Raw genomic sequence first — 22354 nt, 5'->3', positions numbered from 1 at the left:
CATGCGACTCACGTACACAGCACAACATGAAAAAAAACAAAAACTTTGGGTTTGGGCGGACATATTTAGTGAGGGCAAAACTGAAACAACGATGGCGGGTCCCGGATAAGGAAATTGTGTGGGACTTTAGAGCCTGGAAGGGTGAGTTTTACAGGTTTACTTTTGTACAATTGAACACGGGTCAGTTTTCCCCATCTAGGGAGCCTCCAGCTGTTGCAAAACTGCAAATCCCAGCCAAAAGATGTTTGGGGATGCTGGGAGTTGTAGTTTTGCAACAGCTGGAGGCATCTTCGCCGGGAAACTTTTGTATATATTTCCAACATGAGGCTAAAAGTGTTGCTTTTCAGCTGTTGCAAAAATACATCTTTTACCAAATTATAAGGCTTCAGTCACACATGAGTCCTCTGACAGCAGTTTTTTCTCCCCCTGAGGACAAGAGGATCTGATAGCATAAATCTAAGGCTATGTTCAACCTTCCGGAATGTCTGCACAGAAAATCTCTATGTGGACATTCTGTAGACTGCGGTCGCTGGCATGTTACGTGCACTATGCCAGCACTAAGACCGCACGGAATGCGCCATCTCATAGACTGCTATGCACTCAATTCTCGTGCAAGAAACATCTGGCATGGAAAAACCGCCATTTGCACAGCGCAGCAGGATCTTGATGAATATAATGGGACTCTGCTGCTTTGGAGTATCCGGTGGAATTCCTATTCGGAATTCCACACAGAAATTCCGGACATGTAAACATGGCCCTACTGGCCTTACAATTCTCTTCACGTGGGAGATTTGGGTGTATGACCTTGTGTGGACAAGGGCTTTTGCTAGTGATGTTGCTGGACACTATTCAACTATAGGGGGCTGTATTTTATTTCCCTACAGCTTTATGCTGAAGATCGATGGGGTCGACACAAAATTGGAAGTCATGGCATAGCCTCCTGGTTTTAAACACCATTGATTTTTTTTATTCTCCTTCACCTGTTTCTCTACTTTTCTTTCTATTATTCAGGTTGATATGACAGCACCATGGCTGAGAAGATGAAGACCCTGCTGCAGAATTTAGACCACTTCATAGAGGTTCTTGCTTTATCTCAAAGTGTCCATACCAAAGATTGGGATATCCTGCATGTACAAGGAGCACTTGAATGGGGAACCTATTTTCAACACGTGCACCATCGCTTTAAGACTAATAATGATCTTAGAAACGTAATAGAAGCTCGTCTTATAGCAAAACATCAGGAGCTTTCCTGTTACTTGAAGACTTGCCATCATGTTACTTTCGATGACCTCAGTAAAGGTTGTAATATTCTGTGTATGTCTCTTCTCCAGAACAAGGCTCTTCCTGATCCTGTGTTCAAATACTTAACTGAGCAGCTCCGAAACTCCGATCCCAAGGTTGCTAGGTCTACATGTGTGTCCCATATTATATCCCAGAAAGTGACATCAGAACTACTCCTCTCACTTCCTTTATTGACATCCAAAGTAATGGATCCATTGGACAACCCTGTACTGATGGCTGAAGCTGAACTAGTGAAAAGCCGTCTAGAAGGAAGACTGAGGGTGTCAGAAGATGGCCAGAGATTGGCTACTGTGTCAGATTTTCTTGGACGGGTTCCCAAACCACATATCTACCACCTCATAGAAGTTATACTTCTATCTAATGGTGATATAGACTCGGAAGACCAAAACCTGATATCGGATGTTCTTCTGGATTGGCTTCTGTCAGATAATGACTTCTTTGTTGGTTTTTTCTTGACAGTAACCTGCCAGGTCTTGGCAAGATTGAGCTTCACGTCGCCCAAGTTTAGAAATGTCTACGTGGATCATTTGGTTCAGTTAGGAAGTAGTATGGAACAAGACCTGACCTGTGGGAAGTGGATTAGTGACAAATATAACCTATCTTTTGATGGACTGTTGAATCATTATAGGCATCTTATGAAAGGTCCCAAAGATGTGAAACACTCTATAGTGACTAAACTTCAGACCTTAAGAAGTAAGGATGGGAACTTTGATGTGCCTGGTATAAGTGTATGGACTGATATATTGGCTGAAATACATAAAAAGTAACACTGGTGTTGGGACAGATTTGCCTGAAAATACATAATTAATTGTGATGTCATATTTTATATGTAATATTGAGATATTTGTGTTTCCATAATTTATTTCTATGTGACACCTTTTTTTTTTTTTTTAAAAGAGGTTGACCACTTTATAAAAATATTTCCTAAAGGGCCCAAAACTGTTTGTTGTGGTTCATAAATCTGTAAATGATCCTTCTACTTTACTTCGGCTGCTCATGTGTGGACTATGTGAACACTACAGAACTGAGGTTTCCCTGTCTATAGGAAACAAGATGGTGGTGGTCATGTGATTTACCCATGTGACAGCTTTCTTGGCTGTACCTGACTACTTTTTTAGTGCAAGAGATGAGTAGCAATTACACACATCCAAATCATGTATTAATAATACAATTAAAGAAGCAAATAGCAGTCTGGCAATGCAAGTAACAAGAGTCCTGCAGTCAGTGGGATGTATACAGCACGTGTCACTGTCCGCATAAGAATATAAACCTCAGAGGTGCTCTCATCCAGAATCAACAGGAATAGTAAGTACAAAAAGCATCAGGAAAGTATAAGGATAATGCACTCACCGCTGGCTTTATGAAGTAGTTCAGACTTTATTCTCGTTCATCTTATATATCTTCAATCCACGAGACAGGTACACAGGGAGCAGTGGGTGATACAGGTGAGGCAGGGGCGGCAAGAAGTTTCGCGCACAACGGTGCTTCCTCTGGCCCGAAACGGGCCAGAGGAAGCGTCGTTGTGTGCAAAACTTGTTGAGCTGATTTGGTTGCTATGGGCAACTCTGCAACGCTTCCTCTGGAAAGGTTTTTATAAATCTCCGCCATTGTGTATTTAATATACCTGCTGTACTTCAATAATGTAAAAAAAAATGCTTTTATTCTCTGGCGCCAAGTGCTGGAACGCCTCCTCACTCTCCCTGCTTGCTTGACAGTCTGCTGGAAACTGAGCCCTGTTTACAAATCTAACATCTGTGCACAATGTATATACACAGAGCAGGAACAAGATTTGTAAACAAGGCTCTGTGCTGGAAGCTGAGCCCTGACTGTCAATAAAGCAGGGGCAGGGGGAGCAAGGAGGTGTTTAAAGGGGTGCTCCGGTGCTTAGACATAGGGGATAAGATGCCTGATCACGGGGGTCCTGCCGCTGGAGACCCCCGTGATCCTGCACGCCGCTCCCCGTTTATAATCAGTCCCCGGAACATGTTCGCTCTGGGTCTGATTACCGGTGACCACGGGGCAGCTGTCACGCCCCCTCTCATAGGCTTGCATTGAGGGGCGGAGCGTGACATCACACGCTGCCTGCCCCATGGTCGCCGGTAATCAGACCCGGAGCGAACATGCTCCGGGGACTGATTATAAACGGGGTGCGGCGTGCAAGATCACGGGGGTCCCCAGCGGAGGGATTACCGCGATCAGGCATCTTATCCCCTATCCTTTGGATAGAGGATAAGATGTCTAAGTTCCGGAGTACCCCTTTAAGTCCTTAGCACTTTCGGGATTTGGGAATGACTCTGACACTTTCCAGAGAATAAAAGTGTTTTTCTATGTTATGGAAGCACATTCAGATATATAAGAGGTACCATGTGTCTCTTTGTCATAAGTTTATCTAATATTATTCAAACACAGAGAAATCCTTATGTAAGCACTACAAGTCTCAGGGTAGCATGACTCTATTTAACATGGTACAGATGTGCAATGTAGCAAACTAGCACGGCATCTAGTAACAAATGGCTGTTGTTAGTGAAACCAAACAATGGTGATCTCTCAATGCTTGCAGGTAAAAACATACCGAAAGAAAAGATGTATAGACGGCACTCACCACTGTGCTCCTATTGAGCTTCTTTTATTATTTCATGAGGGAAGGGAGAACAAGGTGCAGGCACAATCCACTGAAACAGGCTCTGGCTGTTTCACAATGTCTGTGTATGTGGCCTGTCCGAGCTATCTATTAGTGCCAGAAGTGTGAAACGTGAATTTCAGCTGACAGATTTCCTTTAATATGATGTAATATATGTAGTCAAGACGTATAAAAAAATTGATGCTGAATTTTTTTCCCCTTCTCACCATTTGTGACCCCCTGAAAGCTGCTATGTCTCACCCACTGATAATAAAAAGTATAAATTGTTGATTGATCTATTTTTACACAGCAACATAGACAGGTAAATTGGATCATTGTTATTCATTTAGTTTTATTTGTTATTTAAATGAGCCCTATCAAACTTTGCATAGATCTATATAACTTTGAGATATATCATCTTTTTTTTCTCCTGTTATCAGGTTTTATAGACCTACTAGCGACCATGTTCAGTCTGTTGTTGTTGTGGTTTATTTTTTTTTTGTTTTTTTTTCTGTTTTGTTTCTTTTTGCATATGAGTACTACTCAAAAAAAAAGTTTGGAAAATTGATTGAACTTATACATACTACATTTGGTCAGTTAAACTCATGGTGGCGATTGACTACTGTTCATTTGCCAGTTTTTGGTGCAAAAAGTTAGCACATTTTTGCACACAGGCCATTTGCTAGTTAGGGTAGATTTCTATTTTCAAAGCTGAGTCAGCAGCCAGATAGATTAAGAGGCATGCACCCAAGGACTCCAAATCCAGCAGCATTAGTAAGAGCGATATGTAAGCATAGCTTTTTGCTGAAATCCCAGTGTATTCCACAGATGTATGGGCAAAACATAATGGGGGAGATTTATTAAAACCTGTGCAGAGGTAAAAATGCCCAGTTGCCCATAGCAACCAATCAGCTTGCTTCTTTCATTTTGCAGATGTCTTGTTGAAAAATGAAAGAAGCGAGCTGATTGGTTGCTATGAGCAACTGGCCAACTTTTCCTTTGCACAAATTTTGATAAGTCTCTGCCTCTGTGCTCCTAGTTGTGGTTTTAGCATGCACCTTGTATGTCACACCCCATCCCATAGGCTTGCATTGAGGGGCGGAGCCGTGACGTCACAATGCTCTGTCCCCGTCATCGCCAGTAATCAGACCCGGAGCGAACACGCCCAGGGAACTGATTCTAACGGGGTGCTGCGTGCAAGATCACTGGAGTCCCCAGCGGCGGGACCCCCGCGATCAGGCATCTTATCCCCTATCCTTTGGATAGGGGATAAGATGTCTTAGCGCCGGAGTACCCCTTTAAGCTGTGTTTGTATAGTCGGTTTTAGGATTTGTTTATCCTTTCTGCTATGTGTCTGTTCACACTGTGTTTTCTCTTGTATCCATTTAAGTGAAGTTCTGTTTTATATATTTCTGTTTTCCTATTGGGCCAGCATCCCGACCACACGGTGGAGTGTGCCGCTGGCTGGTAGTCTATTTGGATTTATTATTAATGGCTACTTCGTTAGTGGAGTGTAGTGTCCAGTTTGTGTGCCCAATATGAACAGTGTCCTATGTTGCATCCCTGTTACCACTCCTTGTCTACTGGGGTGTTCGGAGGGATTGCTATTGCTGTATTTTGTCCAGTGTGAACAGTGTTCTATAAATATATCCTGTGTATCTAGGCAACCCTATTACCTGTCCATGGGGACTTCGTGTCAACTGAAGGTTTTGCTAAGGGAATGCAAGTATTCCTGATTAGCGATATATCCCTGTTTCTGGTCCATGGGGACTTTTTGTCTACTGGATGTTCGGGGGATTATGCTATATTCTTGTCTGTTCCTAAAGTCTGTTGATTTATCCATTTTCCTGTCTGGTGTTTTGAACTCTGTTTATTAGTTCTTGTTTTCAGATCATTGGAGTTCTGTACATATGACTACTGATCTATAGTGTCCTATGTTCACGACCATGTATCTATAGTGTCCTCTGTTCATGACCGCTGAACCATAGTGTCCTCTGAACTTAATCTTTTCTAGAGTTCTATGATCCTGTTATGTTTCTGGTTTGTGACCGACTATTTATTAGTATGTGTTTTTCTTAGGCCCCTGCACTTAATTCAGGAAGGGACCGGCGCCCAGTTGTCGATCCACCGGTTAGGGTGGATGGGCAAGAAGGCAGGGAGAGTGGTTTTAGGGTCAGTTTAGGGCTCACTCTCCCTGTCCGTTGGTCGGTCCCTAACAGTGAATAGGACCTTAGTGGATAAAGTAAAAACTGGGATATTTTAGGTGCATTTTGCTTGATATGTTACACAAATTTTCTCGTCTTTATTTGAATCTCGTCTTTATTTAAATCTTTGGTTGGTGCGTTTTGTAGGTAGCTTTAAACATTTTTTAGACATTTTGTTTGGTGTGGAAAATATTACAAAACATTTGGGAAAGAAAATACAGACCAAAACCCCAGCTGCAGATACCAGGATGGCAAATACTTCTACAGCTACTGTGTACTTCCCCTTGGTGCTCAGGTACGCTGGTGTGAAGGTAATCCAGGCACTGAAGAAGACCACCATGCTGAATGTAATGAACTTTGCTTCATTGTATCTGCCAGGTAGGTTCCTAGCAGGGAAGGCTATAATAGAACATCCCAATGCAAGAAAACCAATGTATGCCAGCATTACATAGAAGCCAAGGTGCTCCTCACATTCAACGACTATCTGACCTGGCTGTGAGTGGAGATCAATATATTGGGTAGGAGGGCATGTACCCAACCAGAAGGCACATATAAGAGCCTGAATAGAGAAGCACAAACCAACAATGGAGCATGGTAGCTTTTGCCCCAAGAAACCTCTCAGACGGCTTCCAGGGTTTTTAGCTTGAAATGCCAGAACCACAAGTATAGTTTTTGCCAACAAGGCAGACACAGAAACTGTGAAAGACAGTCCAAAAATGATTTGACGTACTAAGCAAGTTATGTGCCCTGGATATCCAATGAAGACCAGACAGCTGCAGAATGTAAAAAAGAGGGATAAAAGAAGAAGGAAACTTAGGTTCCTGTTTGTGGCCCTAATGATGGAAGAGTTCTGATAATGCATGAAGATGGCAAGGGTGGACAGAGAAGCGAAGGAAAGCACAACGGCACTACTAGCAAGGGTTGTACCCAATGATTCTTTGTAGGACAGAAAGGTCACTTGTTTCCGAATGCATTTATCTTTCTTCTCATTTGGCCATTGGTCATCTGGGCATTTCCAACAACTGATCATATCTGCAGTAAAGAATCAAGCAAACGTAAGATAGTGGCTTATACTGTATGTGCAAGGGCCATAAGCTAAGAACTATGGTGGTGCCAGTCCTTACCAGTGTGATTGGTCACCTGTCCTCTGGAACAAGGGACGCAGTCATAACAGCAGGGCGGCTTTCCTTGAAGAATCATTTTCCTGGACCCTACTGGACAGGTCTCACTGCAAACAGATCGTGGTGGGGTCTAGAAGATGCAGAGAAACACAATTACATTTATCAACAGATTTACCGGAGTTTTTTCACATAAAATTGTCACAAAAAATTTGCAATTGCGCCACCGTGTTTTTTCGTGCGACAATCTGCCTAAAGAGTGAGAAAAGCATTTTTTTTCAAATCGGCGCACATGAGCGTTTTTTCAATTTTTATTTGCCATAGTCAGAAATTTATAAACCGCAAGATTTGCAAAAAAGTCGGTAAGGCTTTAAAAACCTACTAAATATACTCCAGCCGAACCTTGGCTTAGGAAAAGCCATACGTAGACATTATTGCTATTACTTTGTTAGCCACCCCCTTTTTTTTGTTTGTTTGTTTTAAATAAAATATGGTTTAATGTAAATATGATTCTATAACATTGTTTTACCTTAACAGTTAGAATAAAGTAGAGTAGATGGAAAGATTGAACATTCAAAAGTCTTAGGATCCAAAATAACTTTATAACATATTTATTGTGGAGAACATGTAACCTTCGAAAATATGTAATAAATCTACATTCTGAATACAATCCTCACACTTGTTTCAAAATCTTAAACCTGCAATTGAACTTTTTCAAAGCTCAACATCTTCATAGCCCCTCAACTAGTTAGACAAAGGTTTCTTCATGCCGAATGAAAGCACAAACGTCTTTTATGCTTTGTCTTTTTCACTATTCTCCTATGCAGAGAACCGCTTCTAAAGTCTACCAACACTACTAGTTATTGGATTGTATTATGCATGGATCACTGTTCATAAAATATGATATTTTTTAAATAAATCATACATTCATGCACATAACACCTGTGGCCCGGTCTCAACATCTTGGACGCACAGCTAAAATCCTCCCTCTTATCTTACACTGCAGATCAAATTTGAAGTAATTTGCAATGTTTACATCTTCAAAATACACAAATTATTAATGTTGTGAGAGAACGAGCTGAGTACAGATATAATTTTCAGATATAAGTTGACAACACCCCTGAGGAAGTCACCCCAGAGTGACAGAACGCATGGGGTTCCAGCCACCCTGCCCTGTTATTATCGGCATACCTGCTTTTCCGTCTGTGGTTTGCTTTACATCAATATTGTGTATTTATTATTATTTCTGACAGCATTCTCTTTCAATATTTTATGACACCTTTTTGTTTGTTTACTATATTTCTTTGGAGCATTAGCAGTACATTGTTGTATCACCTACAGGGCAGGGTTGGGGTTAGGGGGTTCATGGCCCCTCCCTTAGTTGTTGTGTTTGGCTCATAAGTTTGAGCTTTTAATTGTTTTTAGATGTATCTTGTCTTCTCTGCATTATATGTGGTTTCTATAATAAAGATGTCAGTTATTAAGCTATTATATTATTTGGGTGTGCATTTATGGAGTATATCCTTTTCTTTGCTATATATTGTGTGCCTTTTTGCTGTTAGTAGCACCCCTACTAATGTATTTTTTAGGTTGAGCCCTTCCTCTCCCTTTTTCACTAGGGTATGTCAGTCATCGAGCGGCATTCACACCTCATTTTCAGCCTACGGTTGCCGGATCCGGCTTTGGAGGGGAAAACCGGGTGCTCCTGTACTCCAGCTAGACCGGCGCTGAAATCCATTTACTTTAATGAGCCGACCGGAGTCAAACGGTGACTCCGGTCGGCTCATTTTTCTGACCTGACCTAAAACTGTAGGCTGAAAGTGAGGTGTGAATGCAGCCTTAGCCAGCAAAGAAGTTGAAAGTTGCCACATTATTAACATATAGGCCCTCATTTACTTAGAAAATCGGGTTGTAATTCTATGTTGCTTTCTTACCCGACTGCTTTTTTCCCGTGATATTTATTATTATGTCGCATCCTGTTTGTCGCACGTGGGTTTTGTTGGTTTTGGTTTCCACAAATCCACAACAATTCAACAAATTCGGGTTGGAAACCTTTATAAATACGTGGGAAAGCTCAGAAATGTCGGGTTATGCCCCTTTTTCGGGTTTGGGAGAATCCACATTGGGTCCGTCGGGGAAAAATGTTGCATCCTGTTGCAGACTGGCGCACGATGTCTGTGACATGTCGCAGACAAAGATGCACCAAAAAACCCGACAAAACAAGTTGGGTTTAGAATAGTAAATGAGGACCATAGTGTTCTGGGCTGCTTAGTGTTCTGAACAAGTTGTATAAACACTTTTTTTTTTTTTCTTTCATTTTGCTCCATAGGCACAAAGCAAATTCATTACACCCCTCAAGCTTCCACAACATCTTTAAAGGGGTACTCTGAGGGTTCCCGGCTAACAATGGCGGCTAACATATTTTCTAAAATCTGCTCGGCTGCAGTAGGCTGGGAAAGGTGACGGGTTTTAGATGTCTGTTTACCACCCACTTTAGACATTGCAAAGTAAAAATATATTAAATAACTAGATAGGGGCGTATTGAACACTAGTAAAAACGTACAGATTACGGCTCTCCGTCTATACACCAAGCTTTACCAGGATGCAAGTAACTAACATAAACTGACTATTGATTTCGCTTACATGAGAAAAAAAACTTCTGCTTTTGCTTACCTTAAAAATTTTATTAACGCTGTGCAACAATATAGTAAATTTGTCGCACGTAAGTAGAATGAAAGTGAAAAAAAAACAACTAAAAAATAGCATACCTAAGCAAACTTTCATAAATGCCCCTCATTATTCTTAGAAAGAAATGCAATAACGGCACCCAAAATAAACTACTGATAATTGACAGAGTGACAGTCAATAAATATGTAAATGTGCTGTACATTATAGACACTCCATAAAAGAAAAGGTTGTTTCCGCACTATACTGTTCTGTTTCCCTGAAGCACAAACACACTAGATATTGGTCTACCTGGGCATCGTGAACAGCCCATACAATAGAAGTTGTATTAACAAACAGATTTTCTTCGTTGCTAGATGTGATGTTTCCAACACGAACATGGATAAGTTTCTTCTTACATTTGGTTACCCAATTAACCAGATCATAGGAAGGAGCAGCATCTCCATGTTCATCAAAGTATACCTTCTCTCCGGCGGTATTAGTGAAATGTACTATCTTCAGAAATGTATGAATCTACAGTAGAAGAGACAGCATTCAAAGGGGTATCCTGCTTTAGACATTTAAACCAAAACACAGGCAGCATGAAATCCAAACAGGCTACATTATATTTAAAAATGTAGTTTTACTTGAAAATGCTGTGGCACTTGAGAGAATAACCCAGCACTAGAGATGTTAGTGAAGGTGTCTGCCCAGTTGACAGTCCTGATGCTCATTATATATTACGTATTTGAGCTAGTGAACAGTGGAGCTAGAAAAAAGCCCCCGAATTTGTGGAGCATGGACTCCAAATGGTTGATGATGGCTGACCTTCATACTGAGAATTGGATTCTACTCCTCTATATCTCTATAGAAACCCCTTAGAAGCAGCTACAGCATGGGGGACATTATAGAGCACTACTAACCAGTGTAACATAGGAATGCAGCACTGGGGGGGGGGGGGGGGATATAACATGCACTACAAACTCCTGAAGTCTCTCTCTGTCTATGTTTCTTTGTCCCTTTCCCCTCCTCCCCCTCTTCTGACCTTTCTATAGACTTTTATTCACAGCTGTAACCTGATTTTCAATGAGCTGGTTTGTCTCAAGACCCAAGAGATTTCATTTTGGGCCCAAAAACAAAATTATGTTAAAATGTAGACATTCAATTTAAAGAAAAATAAGTGCTATGGGATATGGTGTATGAAAAAGGTCTTGTCACTTAAATCACCTTCCAAGGATGAGGGTAAGATAGCACTGCACCCTCTTTGTGCAAATCCTTCCTGTACTTTGACACCAGAAACATCTGAAAGGCATATGCCAAGGCATATATGGCATTATAGACTCGATAACTCTCCACCAGTGTCTCTAAACCCATCAACTTCATCTTCTTTGACTGGTCATGTATGCATGTATGATAGAGAGGACCATTATTAAATAGTTTACAATTATATAAAATGGTCTTGTAGAAAAAAATAAAATTGCAGAAGGTATATTGGTCCAAAGTGATATTCCAGAGAAAAGGCATGAGTTTGGGAATTTTCAATTTTTTCATCTGAATTGCCAAGTTTCCATGAAAGGGAGTGAGGTCCAGATTGTCTATGGTTGGGAGGAGAAGATGCTCCATGTCTGTGAGGAAGATCCAGACTTTCTTTGTCCTTGTTAGTCGATGTAGCAATAAGTATAAATTATACGTAAACTCCAGGTCAGCCCAGAAGACAATAATGGTTGCTGAGGAGTCAGAAATGACTTTGGCTATTCGTATATGTTCAGAGAACATGTAGTTAGAGGAGCTTCTGAACTTTTCTGTGAACTCAACACAACCCCCTCCTATCGTAATGGAAAATTTTAACTTCTGGATTGCATTTTCATTGCTTTCAACGTCTGAATAAACAATTCCAACCCAAGTCCAACCAAAATGCTTCAGCACAGAATTCAATGCATTGTGCAGGTGGACTGAGCTTGGGACAGTGCGGTAGAAGTATGGAAATAATACCTTATTACTGAGAAGAGGGTCTGTGGCACCATAGCTAATCTGGAATGAAAAATAACCCATCTACTAAGGGGTCAATATACAGTACTTGGCATCTAATGTCAAACTTATTGGTATGGAAATGACTAGTAAAAGTGTTTAAATGATTTGGTTAACCCCTAGTCTGTCTGATTCCAGCCCCCTTTGATCCCACCAGACAGAAAAGAACAAAGCAATATCTTAGTTGTTGTACTAGCAAGAAAAGCACTACATACACCACCATTCTTGCTGTCAGATCCAATAGAATTTTGCCTTTTAACCTTGCTGGATCAGGGTGGAGTTTCTAGCTTAATCTGATTACAATTAGAGTCATTGGGGAGAAATATTACTTGGAGGGCATAAGAGTATTAGACACTGGTGTTGCTCGCGAATATTCGCAATTCGAATGATAATCGCGAATATCGCATATTCGCGAATTCGCGAATATGAAGAATATAGCATTATATATTCGTAATTAAGAATATTCGTTTTTTTTTTGCATATGTGAAATTTTATGCGCATATGCGAAAATATATGCGCATATTCGCGAATATTGAGTCCTCCCTTATTTAATGGTATAGGGAACACTGGTGCATTAACTCTGTGTTTTTTTTTGCCTGTTGAAACCAATAGGCCCATTTTGGTCTATGGGGATCTCATGGCATGTAAAACAGTAAGCTAAGCACAGTGGATGGGAGACCACCATGGGTTCGAGTCCTGGGGTGGGACAGAGTGTTACAGTGCTGTGGTTTAACTTTACTTTCCTGGAAAAGTTTCTGAGTTGCCCATAGAAACCAGATTGCTTCCTTCATTTTTCAGAGGCCTTTTCAAAAATAAAAGGAGAAGGAGATTAATCAAAACCTGTCCAGAGAAAAAGTTTCTAAGTTGCCCATAGCTTCTTTCACTTTGCAGAGGCCTTGTGAAAAATGAAAGACGCGATCTGATTGGTTGCTATGGGCAACTCAGCTGCTTTTGCCAGGAAAGTAAAGTTAAACCACAACACTGTAACACTCTGTCCCACCCTGGGACTTGAACCCGTGGAGGTCTCCCATCCACTGTGCTGCCGAGACAGTCCTGCTTAGCTTACTGTTTTTCATGGTTTAAGATCCCCACAGACCACAATGGGCAAAAAATCACACAGTTAATGTACCAGTCATAGTTCCCTATACCATTAAATAAGGGAGGGCTCAATATTCGCGAATATGCGCATATGCGGAAAACTAGTGTAGAGGAAGAGTTGTGCAGTTGCCCATAGCAACCAATCAGATTGCTTCCTTCATTTTTGAAAAGGCCTCTGAAAAATGAAGGAAGTAGTCTGGTTGCTATGGGCGACTCAGAAACTTTTCCAGGAAAAGTTTCTGAGTTGCCCATAGCAATCAATCAGATAGCTTCTTTCACTTTGCAGAGGCCTTGTGAAAAATGAAAGAAGCAATCTGATTGGTTGCTATGGCCAACTCAGCAGCGTTTCCAGGACAGTAAAGTTAAGCCACAACACTGTAAAACTCTGTCCCACCCCAGGACTTGAACCCTTTGTGGTCTCCCAACCACTGTGCTGCCAAGACAATCCTGCTTAGCTCACTGTTATACATATGCCGTGAGATCCCCACAGACCACAATGGGCCTATTGGTTATATCATATTGAATTTTGAATCTCATGCTATGTCTTTTTATCATTTTAGATTATGTAGGCAACATACGCAACAAGAAAGATATCATGACGGATGCCTGAATATACATCTTTTTGTCCTTTTGCCAATTTTATTTAATTCACTCGGATGCGCAGTAGTGAGGTTCGCGCTATTGTACCTTGGGGACCAACCGCTAACCCGGGGGTCCCCATGTGTCCACAGGGGTCTCCCTGCCCTTGTCTACACCGGGGCAGCGAGTTCCTAGCGCGTACCTCCTCTGCGCTTATCCAAACTGCATTGTATGCATTCATTGTAGGGAGGTTTGCCAGACCTCCCCATGGCAGTATAGGACTCAGCGGCAGACACTGCGCTTGCGCACCGTCATGTTGAGTTATGTTTCTATGGCTACAGTGACGCCGGCCCGTTATTGGCCTTTGGTCCCGTGACGTCTTCCACACGCTTGCGCCCTGCGATCTGTCATGGCGCAGCGTACCGGAAGCACGGGCGGCGTTCCACGCCAACATGATACAGTCATCCTACATGGTAATTTACACTATTACTACTCATCCAATTATTGTACCAAGTATGAATTGCCTCTCTTACAATATTTTAATGTCACACACTTTTGTTAGGTTATGATAATATATGCGGAACACCATCAAGAGTGCGAAGCATGTATATCCCGTAATGCACTATGCACTTGATGCACACCATGATGGCTTTTATTAATATATGTTTGATACTGTAAGCACTTTATCCACTATGTTAATTAATTAACATTGTATACACCCCTTTTGTATAAATATCTTGTCATTTGCACTGGTTGTTGAGCTTGAGAAAGACTGCAATTGGGCAGTTGAAACGTTGTTCCTGATGTTGGGTCAATAAATCTTATTCACCTTACTGGAGTGCTGTGGCTTCTTGTTTTTTGGAGTGGATATCTATGGGACCCTGGACCCGGGACCTTTACCGCCTGCACCCGTTGCTCTCTTTGGAGGTTGTGCTGCTCTATCCCTTTTGCTCGTTTATATATATATATATATATATATATATATATATATATATATATATATATACACAGAAACAAATGACATACAGGTATAAAAATATATAAAAGAGTTTAGCAAGGCAAGCTCAGAAAACAAAAGATGAAGTTCTTACAGCATGATGATATAGCCCTCCTTGTCAGTGAGAGTCCAGCTCTTTCTTAGGATGGTCTTGTCAGCTTGTTGCACAGCATTGAACACCATACTTTGAGTCTAGCATTGTTTTTTATATCATATCTGCTTTCTTGGGAGGGAGACTCCATTCCCCCCTCCCCTCTGATCTGGTCTTCTCTCTTCCTGGCCCCTTATCTGTTTGATTATATGATGGGACCAGAGTGCATGACTTCAAAAAAGCCTTTGACTTCAAAGGAGATGTAAACAAACAGCCAGACCCCCAATAAAATGCAATACACAAAACCACAGTCTGAATGACCTCTCACCCCCAGGTCTTAGTTTATACATAGATATAATTATAATACACTTATAGGATTTAATACTCAGGCCTTGGGCCTGACAAGAAGAAATTTACAAATCTGTTTACCTTTCTGGCACCAGTTTAAAAAGCAAAAGTTTTTTCACCTAAGCCATATAGATATAAGATCAGTCATAAAGCGACCTACCTGTGGGTAACCATACATTCCGAATGTATTTGCCACCAAAAGAGAAAGAACCGAGGATGCAAATCCTACCACAGCAACCAAATGTCCTCCGCTCCTACATCTATAATTAGGAATACTGAAGCCCCATCCGCTTAATATTTTTATATAAGCTTCCAGTGTTTTAGCTTCATTCAAGAAGGACTCAAAGAGGTGAAATCCCAAAGTAATATTCGGTAGGAGATCTTCGCTCCTATTAATTTCTTCAATGGCAAATAGCACAGTAAGAGCTGTCTGATATTTCTCCTGATAGACACTATATGAATAGGCAATAGGGAACACGGCTATAGGTGATGTATGTTATGTTAGGATATATGTCTCTAGTTCTACCCCATGGACCCGCATGGTTGAGTATGCTCTGTTGCACTCCATATGGCAGAGTTTTCCAAACAGCGTGTCTCCAGCTGTTGTAAAACGACAAGTCCCAGCATGCCCGGACAGGCGAAGCCTGTCCGGGCATGCTGGGAGTTATAGTTTTGCAACAGCTGGAGACACTCTGTTTACAAAACACTGTCATATGGAAAGCTCATAAAAAAGAGGGTTGCTTGCACTCTGCTACCTGTGCCAAGTGGTGATTTACCAACCAGTTTATGCCCTAGTCACTATTTTTTTTTATTTTTTTGTCTTTTTTTTTTTTACGTTTTTTATTTCTTTTTAACAAATTTACAAAAAATTTTAAATTACAAAATCCTCCAGATATAAATTATTATAATGAAAAAAATAAGGAAAATAAATAAATAAATAAACAAACAAATAAATAAATAAATAAATAAATTAGATCTCTTTCCTATCTCCCACACTCGACTCCCATAGGCTCAGACCCGTATATACCTTTAAAGGAGATCTGTAGTGCTCTGAACTTTATCCCCTATCTGAAGGATAGGGGATAAGCTTTAGAACACGGGGGGTCCGAGCGCTGGGGCCCCCTGTGATCTCCTGTACGGGGCCGCAGCAATATACAGGAAAGGGGCCATTCTGTCCCCGCAGGACGCGGCAGCCAGCAAGCCCCTCCACGAACGCCCCCTTTCCTGTACATTGCCGTGGCCCCGTACAGGTGATCGCGGGGGGGGCCAGCGCTCGGACCTTCGGATAGGGGATAAAGTTCAGAGCACTACAGATCTCCTTTAACTTTTTCATTGCTTCCAACCATTTATTTCATGGGCACTGGTCACTATTTGTGTACATATAGCTACATAAAATTGAGGGCTTTTCTTTCTGTATTTTTTTTTTCTATATTTAGAAAAAAAATTAATTTTTTTTTTTTTTTTTTAAGTCATTTGTATCACAAGACAATGGGGGAGATTTATTAAAACCTGTCCAGAAGAAAAGTTGCTGAGTTGCCCATAGCAACCAATCAAATCGCTTCTTTCATTTTTAACAAGACCTCTGAGAAATGAAAGAAGCGATCTGATTGGTTGCTATGGGCAACTCAGCAACTTTTCCTCTGGACAGGTTTTGATAAATCTCCCCTACAGTCTGGCAATTGAAAGCAGTCCAATAATTAGTCATAATAATTCATGAAATTGTATTACAGAAGACTTATTATTTTATCTGCAAATATAGCACCTATATATTCTGCAGCGCTGTACAGAAATTGTCACCATTACCTCTGATCTTAAAGGGGTACTCCGGGAGAAAACTATTTTTTTTAAACAGATTTGTAAATTACTTCTATTAAAAAATCTTAATCCTTCCAGTACTTATTAGCTGCTGAATACTACAGAAGAAATTATTTTCTTTTTGGAACACAGAGCTCTCTGCTGACATCACGAGCACAGTGCTCTCTGCTGACATCTCTGTTCATTTTAAGAACTTTCCAGAGTAGGAGAAAATCCCCATAGCAAACATATGCTGCTCTGGACAGTTCTGTGAGAGAGTACTGTGGTCGTGATGTCAGCACAGAGCTCTGTGTTCCAAAAAGAAAACCATTTCCTCTGTAGTATACAGACCCTAAAAAGTACTGGAAAGATTAAGATTTTTTAATAGAAGTAATTTACAAATCTGTTTAACTTTCTGGCACCAGTTGATTTAAAAAATAAAAAAAAATTTTTTCCACGGGAGTACTCCTTTAAGGGACAAGACCCAATGGCTTTATTGTTACTACTTACAATATGGATTTTCTAGTCCATGGCTTATTTCTAAAGGTTGGCTCTTGAACATTATGTACCAATCCATTAACTGATATAATGGCACCAATGATCATGTCTCCGGGATGGTATAACCCATGTGCCTCCTTGGTATTTTCCCCATCACTTGATGTTTGCAGAATAGACAATAAAAGACATGACAGTATAAGTAAAGGCATATGTGAGACAGACGTCAAGTACATTATAAATCAAGCTCTCAGTATCAAACGTCAGAATAAAAAGAAAGATCTTTCTGCTCTTCTTCTGCTGGATAGAGGTTGAGGATATGTATGTGAAAGGCTCCATAAGCTACAAACACATGAATGGGATGACTGGTCTTGTTGATGTCGGTGACAAGTGCAGGGCAAGAATCAGACATTTATAAGGCCAAGATGTGTGGAGATGACATGAAGATCCTTTTTCTGTCACTTACTCCAATTATTGAAATGACAGGTTGATGTTATTTTTCTATATTCAGTTGCTGCAAAGTTTCATTGTAATGTCTGCGTGTACACCCACATCCCTCCCAGCTGGGTTCTAAAGAATTGTATGAAAAATAAGATTATAGGTGTTTATTGCCGAGAGCATCTGTATTCTCTAGGTGGACACGCTTTATTTATCATGTACAGAAAGTTCAACTCAAAGTTCTCCAAGTAATTTCTCTATTATGGTCTTTTTTGTCACTATTTTTTGCTTATGATGGCTTGATTACTAGTGTTGAGCGCGAATATTCGAAATGCGAATATCAGCACTTTGCGATTTTACGAATATTTAGAATATAGTGATATATATTCGTAATGACGAATATTCTTGTTTTTTTATGCAAATTTTTATGCTAATTTTCATGCAAATTGTTATGTGAATATCGGCACTTTCAGACTAGACACTGATCCCTCCCTTCTTTTAAGCGAGATATATTTGCGCATGCGCACTATGCGAATTTCATTACGAATTTTCGCATAAAAAAAAACGAACATAGCGAATATGCAAATTTTGCGAACATAGGAAGAATATTTATCCATATATTCACGAAATATCGCAAATTCGAATATGACCCCTGCCGCTCATCACTATTGATTACATTTTTTATTCTACAGATAACATTTATAACTACCATCACCAGGACCCCCGCTGATCCAGTGATCCAGTAGAACAGAGGTCCAAGCAGGTGAGCATGTGGGCTGATACTACATTCTATGACACCAATAGAAAGAGCCACTTTGTACAGAAAAGGTGTTATTGACTTTTCCCAGTCCAGGAGTGGGTCTCCACATGGTGGACATGTCTCTTCTGCCTCCAGCCACCAGCTGTGTCCGGTTGCTGAGCAATATAACTCACCTTTACTTACCCCAGCATTGTCAACATGTTCATGGCTTTTGAAATCAGCACCCATTTCTGAAAGACAGAATTTCTGGCGCAATGCGACACAATCTGGCGCACAACCCAACAAAACATGTCGGGTTTGCAATAGTAAATGAGGGCCATGGTCTTAAATGGCTGGAGGTGCTCAACCCCAAATGCAGTTGTGCATATATACTGGGGGAGCAGATCCTGCCCTTGTAGTCCATTGCTAGGGGCGATCCCCAGCATAAAAATGCATACAATGGAGGATGCCTGCAGGAGACAACAAGTGCCACAATAGGATCCTACACCAGACAGACGGTGTGGATGTGTAACAATTAGAATAATACTTAGTTACACATCCACACCGTTACACATCCACAATAATTAGGAGCACTACAGTGGTAGATGTAAACAATTGGCTAACCCTCAACACTGATGTTAAAATTCAGACATTAGCCAGTATATCCTTGTATGAAGGAACTACTGGCCCCTGTTTTGCTTATCACACACAGGTAGGTTAGTGTTAGGTCACGTGCCACTTGAGAAACCTTGGCGTTGGTGTGCGGGCTCTGGTGTGTCCTTCATATAAGGATATACTGGCTAATGTCTCAATTTTAACATCAGTGTTGAGGGTTAGCCAATGTCATTGTTTACATCTACCACCACACCGTCTATCTGGTGTAGGATTCTATTGTGGTACTTGTAGTCCGCTGCAGGCATCCTCCATTGTATGCATTTTTATGCTAGGGATTGCCCCTAGCAACAGACCATGAGAGCAGGATCTGCTCCCCCAGTATATATGCACAACTGCATTTGGGGTTGAGCACCTCCAGCCATTTGAGACCACGTCTTTGTTGTTTTTTAAATTTTATACGTGGAGATGTGTAAACTCCACATTTAATGCGCCTTGAACATTTTCTAGGCAGCATTAAGGTCCACCTGTGAGGCCGCCAACATATCAGCCAACTTGGGTGGGGCTTATAGTCTGCCTCCCTAATGCTGCTGTAATTGCCCACTGGCCCCTGGTTTTGCTCATCACGCACAGGTAGGTTAGTGTTAGGTCCCATGCCACTTGAGAAACCTTGGTGTTGGTGTGCAGGCTCAGGTATGTCCTTCATACAAGGATATACTGGCTAATGTCTCAATTTTAACATCAGTGATGAGGGTTAGCCAATGTCATTGTTCACATCTACCACAGTAGTGCACCTAAATTCCATTATTATTCATGTTGCACTCCAGTCAGTTAGGAGTTAAAGGCCCAGACCCATCAGCAGCTGAGAAGGGGTAATTATCTTCCTCCTCTGGCCCTGGCTCTTGATTTTTAGTTTGTATCCCTTCAGTCTCATCTGTTTTATTTCTGCCTTGGCTTTGTAGATCTGACCTGTTTATCTAGTTTTTAACCTGTGGTCTGTACTTATGATCAGTTTTATCCTGTCTAGTTTTATCCTGTCTAGTTTTAATTTGTTACCCCTATCCTGACTTGTATTCTGTCATGTTTGTGTTTTGTACTGCACCATGGTTTAGATCCTGATCTATTGCATTCTGCTTTGCCTCTGACCTTGTGTAGTATTTCAGCTTTTTCCTGTTTGAACATGAACCTGTATCCTGACTTGTATTGTGACCAGTTTGTGTTTTGTACTGCACCATACTATAGGTCCTTATCCATTGCTTTTTGCTTGCCCCCATGCGTGGTGTGTTTTTGTGTTTATTCTTGTGTGATCCTGTATCAGTGTATCCTGATTTGTATAGTGTCCTGACTTCAGTTACCTGTTCACTCACCTTCATTCCTGATAAACCTGCCGCTATATGTTCTTAGAAACCTGTTTGTCATTACTCTCATGTCTGCCATATTACTTAGTTCCTAATGCTTTTAGTCAGTACTTTATATACCTTGTGTTATATATTATACTGATTCCCTGATTCCTTGTTCTTGCTTGTTAACACATTGTATCCTGACCTCTGTTCCATTCTGTTAATTATTTTGACTTGTTACGCCCCTGCACTTTATTTAGCACAGGGACTGTTGTCCAGTTGTGGATCCACTTTCTATGGGGAATACGCAAGTAGGCAGGGATAGTGTTTTTGGATGAGCTCAGGGCCGCACTATTCCCTGCCCGATATGACAATATGGCTAAATTAAAAAAAAGATGCAATACCCCTTCAAATTGTTAACTGTGCACATCCCACCTCTGCCACTTGATCAAGCCTCCTTGCAACACAATTGTATGATACCAGATGGTTGATTTGGCAGTAGGGGCCATCAGGTCTGCCATGAAAGTGCTGCTAATGTACCCTGCCAGAAGTATTGTACAGTGTTTCGTGCAACTGATCAAGCAATTAAATGGTCAAGTTTCCTATGGGGACTAAACAATAAAGTATAAGAAGATAAAGTTTCAATTTTTTTTATATATATATATATATATATATATATATATATATATTACCATTTATCATATAAATATTTATCTAATACAGTGAAAATAAATACACAACAGAATTGCTGTTTGTTCGGTCATCATGTATCCTAAATAATGGAGTAGAAAGGGATCAAAAAGTCATATATATCCCAAAAAGGTAATGATAGCTCCCCTGTAATGAATAGTCAGGTTCATTAATGGAAAAAAATGGAAAAAAAAGTTATGGGTCTCAGAATAGGGAAATGCAAACCCCATCTTTTTTCAACTCCTTGTTTTATTGAATTAAATAACAGAAAAATAAAGTCCATGAAAAATAAAAAGATAACATATTCAAATTACAAAATCTAGCACAATAAAAATAGACCCTGATCTGGCAATGAAAATGTACTTAATAATACCAGCATGACCAGAAAATGCCAATACAGTGTAGGTCCTAATGCCCCAAAAACACTGAAGACAAAAGACAAGAGACAACACAAAGAGACAGAACAAGAAAAGCAAAAGGGGGGGGGGGAGAGTGGCTACAAGAAGGCAAACATCAGTGAGGTTGTCCAAGCCCAGACCGGGCGATGTGGTCATCTCAGGGTTCCCCCACACAATTAAACCCAACAGGGAGATTTATCAAAGACAACAAGTCACCGTATATAATAGGATTTTAGTGTACTCCAAACAGATTCACAGAAAAAACACTAAAACATTAAACTTTAATAATTATCCATTTTAAAACGGATCCATTATAGATCCAGTGGCCAACACACAAAGAAAACTTGAAAAATAGAAAAAATATATATATTGCTGCATACAGTCCCAATGATGGGTAATAAATGCAGTCTTACAAAAGATATAGTAAAAAAACACTCAGAATATTGCTCAATCAGATAATGTGGTATAATGAATACCTACCTAAAGGGTGGGTAAAAAGGTAGGGAAAAGATGGGACAGGGTGCTATAGGGAAATGTATACGGCCAATTGGTGCGTGCGGCCACTACTTAACACTTACCCTATAACCACCCTACAGCTATTCCTGCCGCTAGGCGGAGTGAACGCCCTGATGAGGGCGGCCCCGCTCCGGAACCTAAAGCTAGACTGTCCCTAGAGTGCCCTGATCTAACACAGAGGGGAAAGAGTCTCACTATCTCACTGGGGAGCCCTGTCTGGCTATAGGATAGGGATTGGATACCCTAGGCTATTTGTATTTATATACCAGTCGGAGAGTAGTGG

At 40.8% G+C, this 22354-nt stretch overlaps 2 protein-coding genes across 3 annotated transcripts; one reads left to right on the top strand and one right to left on the bottom strand.

The window, feature by feature from the left end:
• Positions 1-2: 2 nt before the first annotated feature.
• FANCF (FA complementation group F) lies at positions 3-4315 on the top strand. 2 transcript variants are annotated; one of them, XR_008847860.1, is made up of 3 exons: positions 3-141; positions 1012-3162; positions 3554-4315. XR_008847860.1 is itself a non-coding variant. In XM_056539868.1 (2 exons), exon 2 carries the CDS (start codon positions 1029-1031, stop codon positions 2067-2069), a length of 1041 nt encoding a protein of 346 aa, XP_056395843.1. In that variant the 5' UTR covers positions 3-141; positions 1012-1028; the 3' UTR covers positions 2070-3176. The 2 variants fall into 2 exon arrangements, 1 of the variants encoding a protein (XP_056395843.1); XM_056539868.1 differs by lacking the exon at positions 3554-4315 and having other exon boundaries at positions 1012-3176.
• A 593-nt stretch (positions 4316-4908) lies between these two features.
• LOC130290705 (vomeronasal type-2 receptor 26-like) lies at positions 4909-12436 on the bottom strand. The gene is made up of 4 exons (XM_056538694.1): positions 11136-12436; positions 10221-10442; positions 7251-7377; positions 4909-7158 (listed from the first exon to the last, which is right to left on the bottom strand). The coding sequence occupies exons 1-4, from the start codon at positions 11958-11960 to the stop codon at positions 6242-6244; spliced, it is 2091 nt and encodes a 696-aa protein (XP_056394669.1). The 5' UTR covers positions 11961-12436; the 3' UTR covers positions 4909-6241.
• Between the last annotated feature and the right edge of the window lie 9918 nt (positions 12437-22354).

The sequence above is a fragment of the Hyla sarda genome, chromosome 9 (genome assembly GCF_029499605.1).
Source record: "Hyla sarda isolate aHylSar1 chromosome 9, aHylSar1.hap1, whole genome shotgun sequence".
NCBI lineage: Eukaryota > Metazoa > Chordata > Amphibia > Anura > Hylidae > Hyla > Hyla sarda.
The sequence above is the reverse complement of the archived record's forward strand: the minus strand, read 5'-3'. Positions and strand labels throughout refer to the sequence as shown.

Bases quoted from the DNA above. Each gene is read 5' to 3' on its own strand.
- FANCF (XM_056539868.1), top strand. From the start codon at position 1,029: ATGGCTGAGAAGATGAAGACCCTGCTGCAGAATTTAGACCACTTCATA.
- LOC130290705 (XM_056538694.1), bottom strand. From the start codon at position 11,960: ATGGGTTATTTTTCATTCCAGATTAGCTATGGTGCCACAGACCCTCTT. The intron at 10,443-11,135 runs GTGATTTAAGTG...CTTCTACTGTAG, and splicing joins CTTACCCTCATCCTTGGAAG to ATTCATACATTTCTGAAGAT. The intron at 7,378-10,220 runs GTAGACCAATAT...TGCATCTTCTAG, and splicing joins GGGCTGTTCACGATGCCCAG to ACCCCACCACGATCTGTTTG.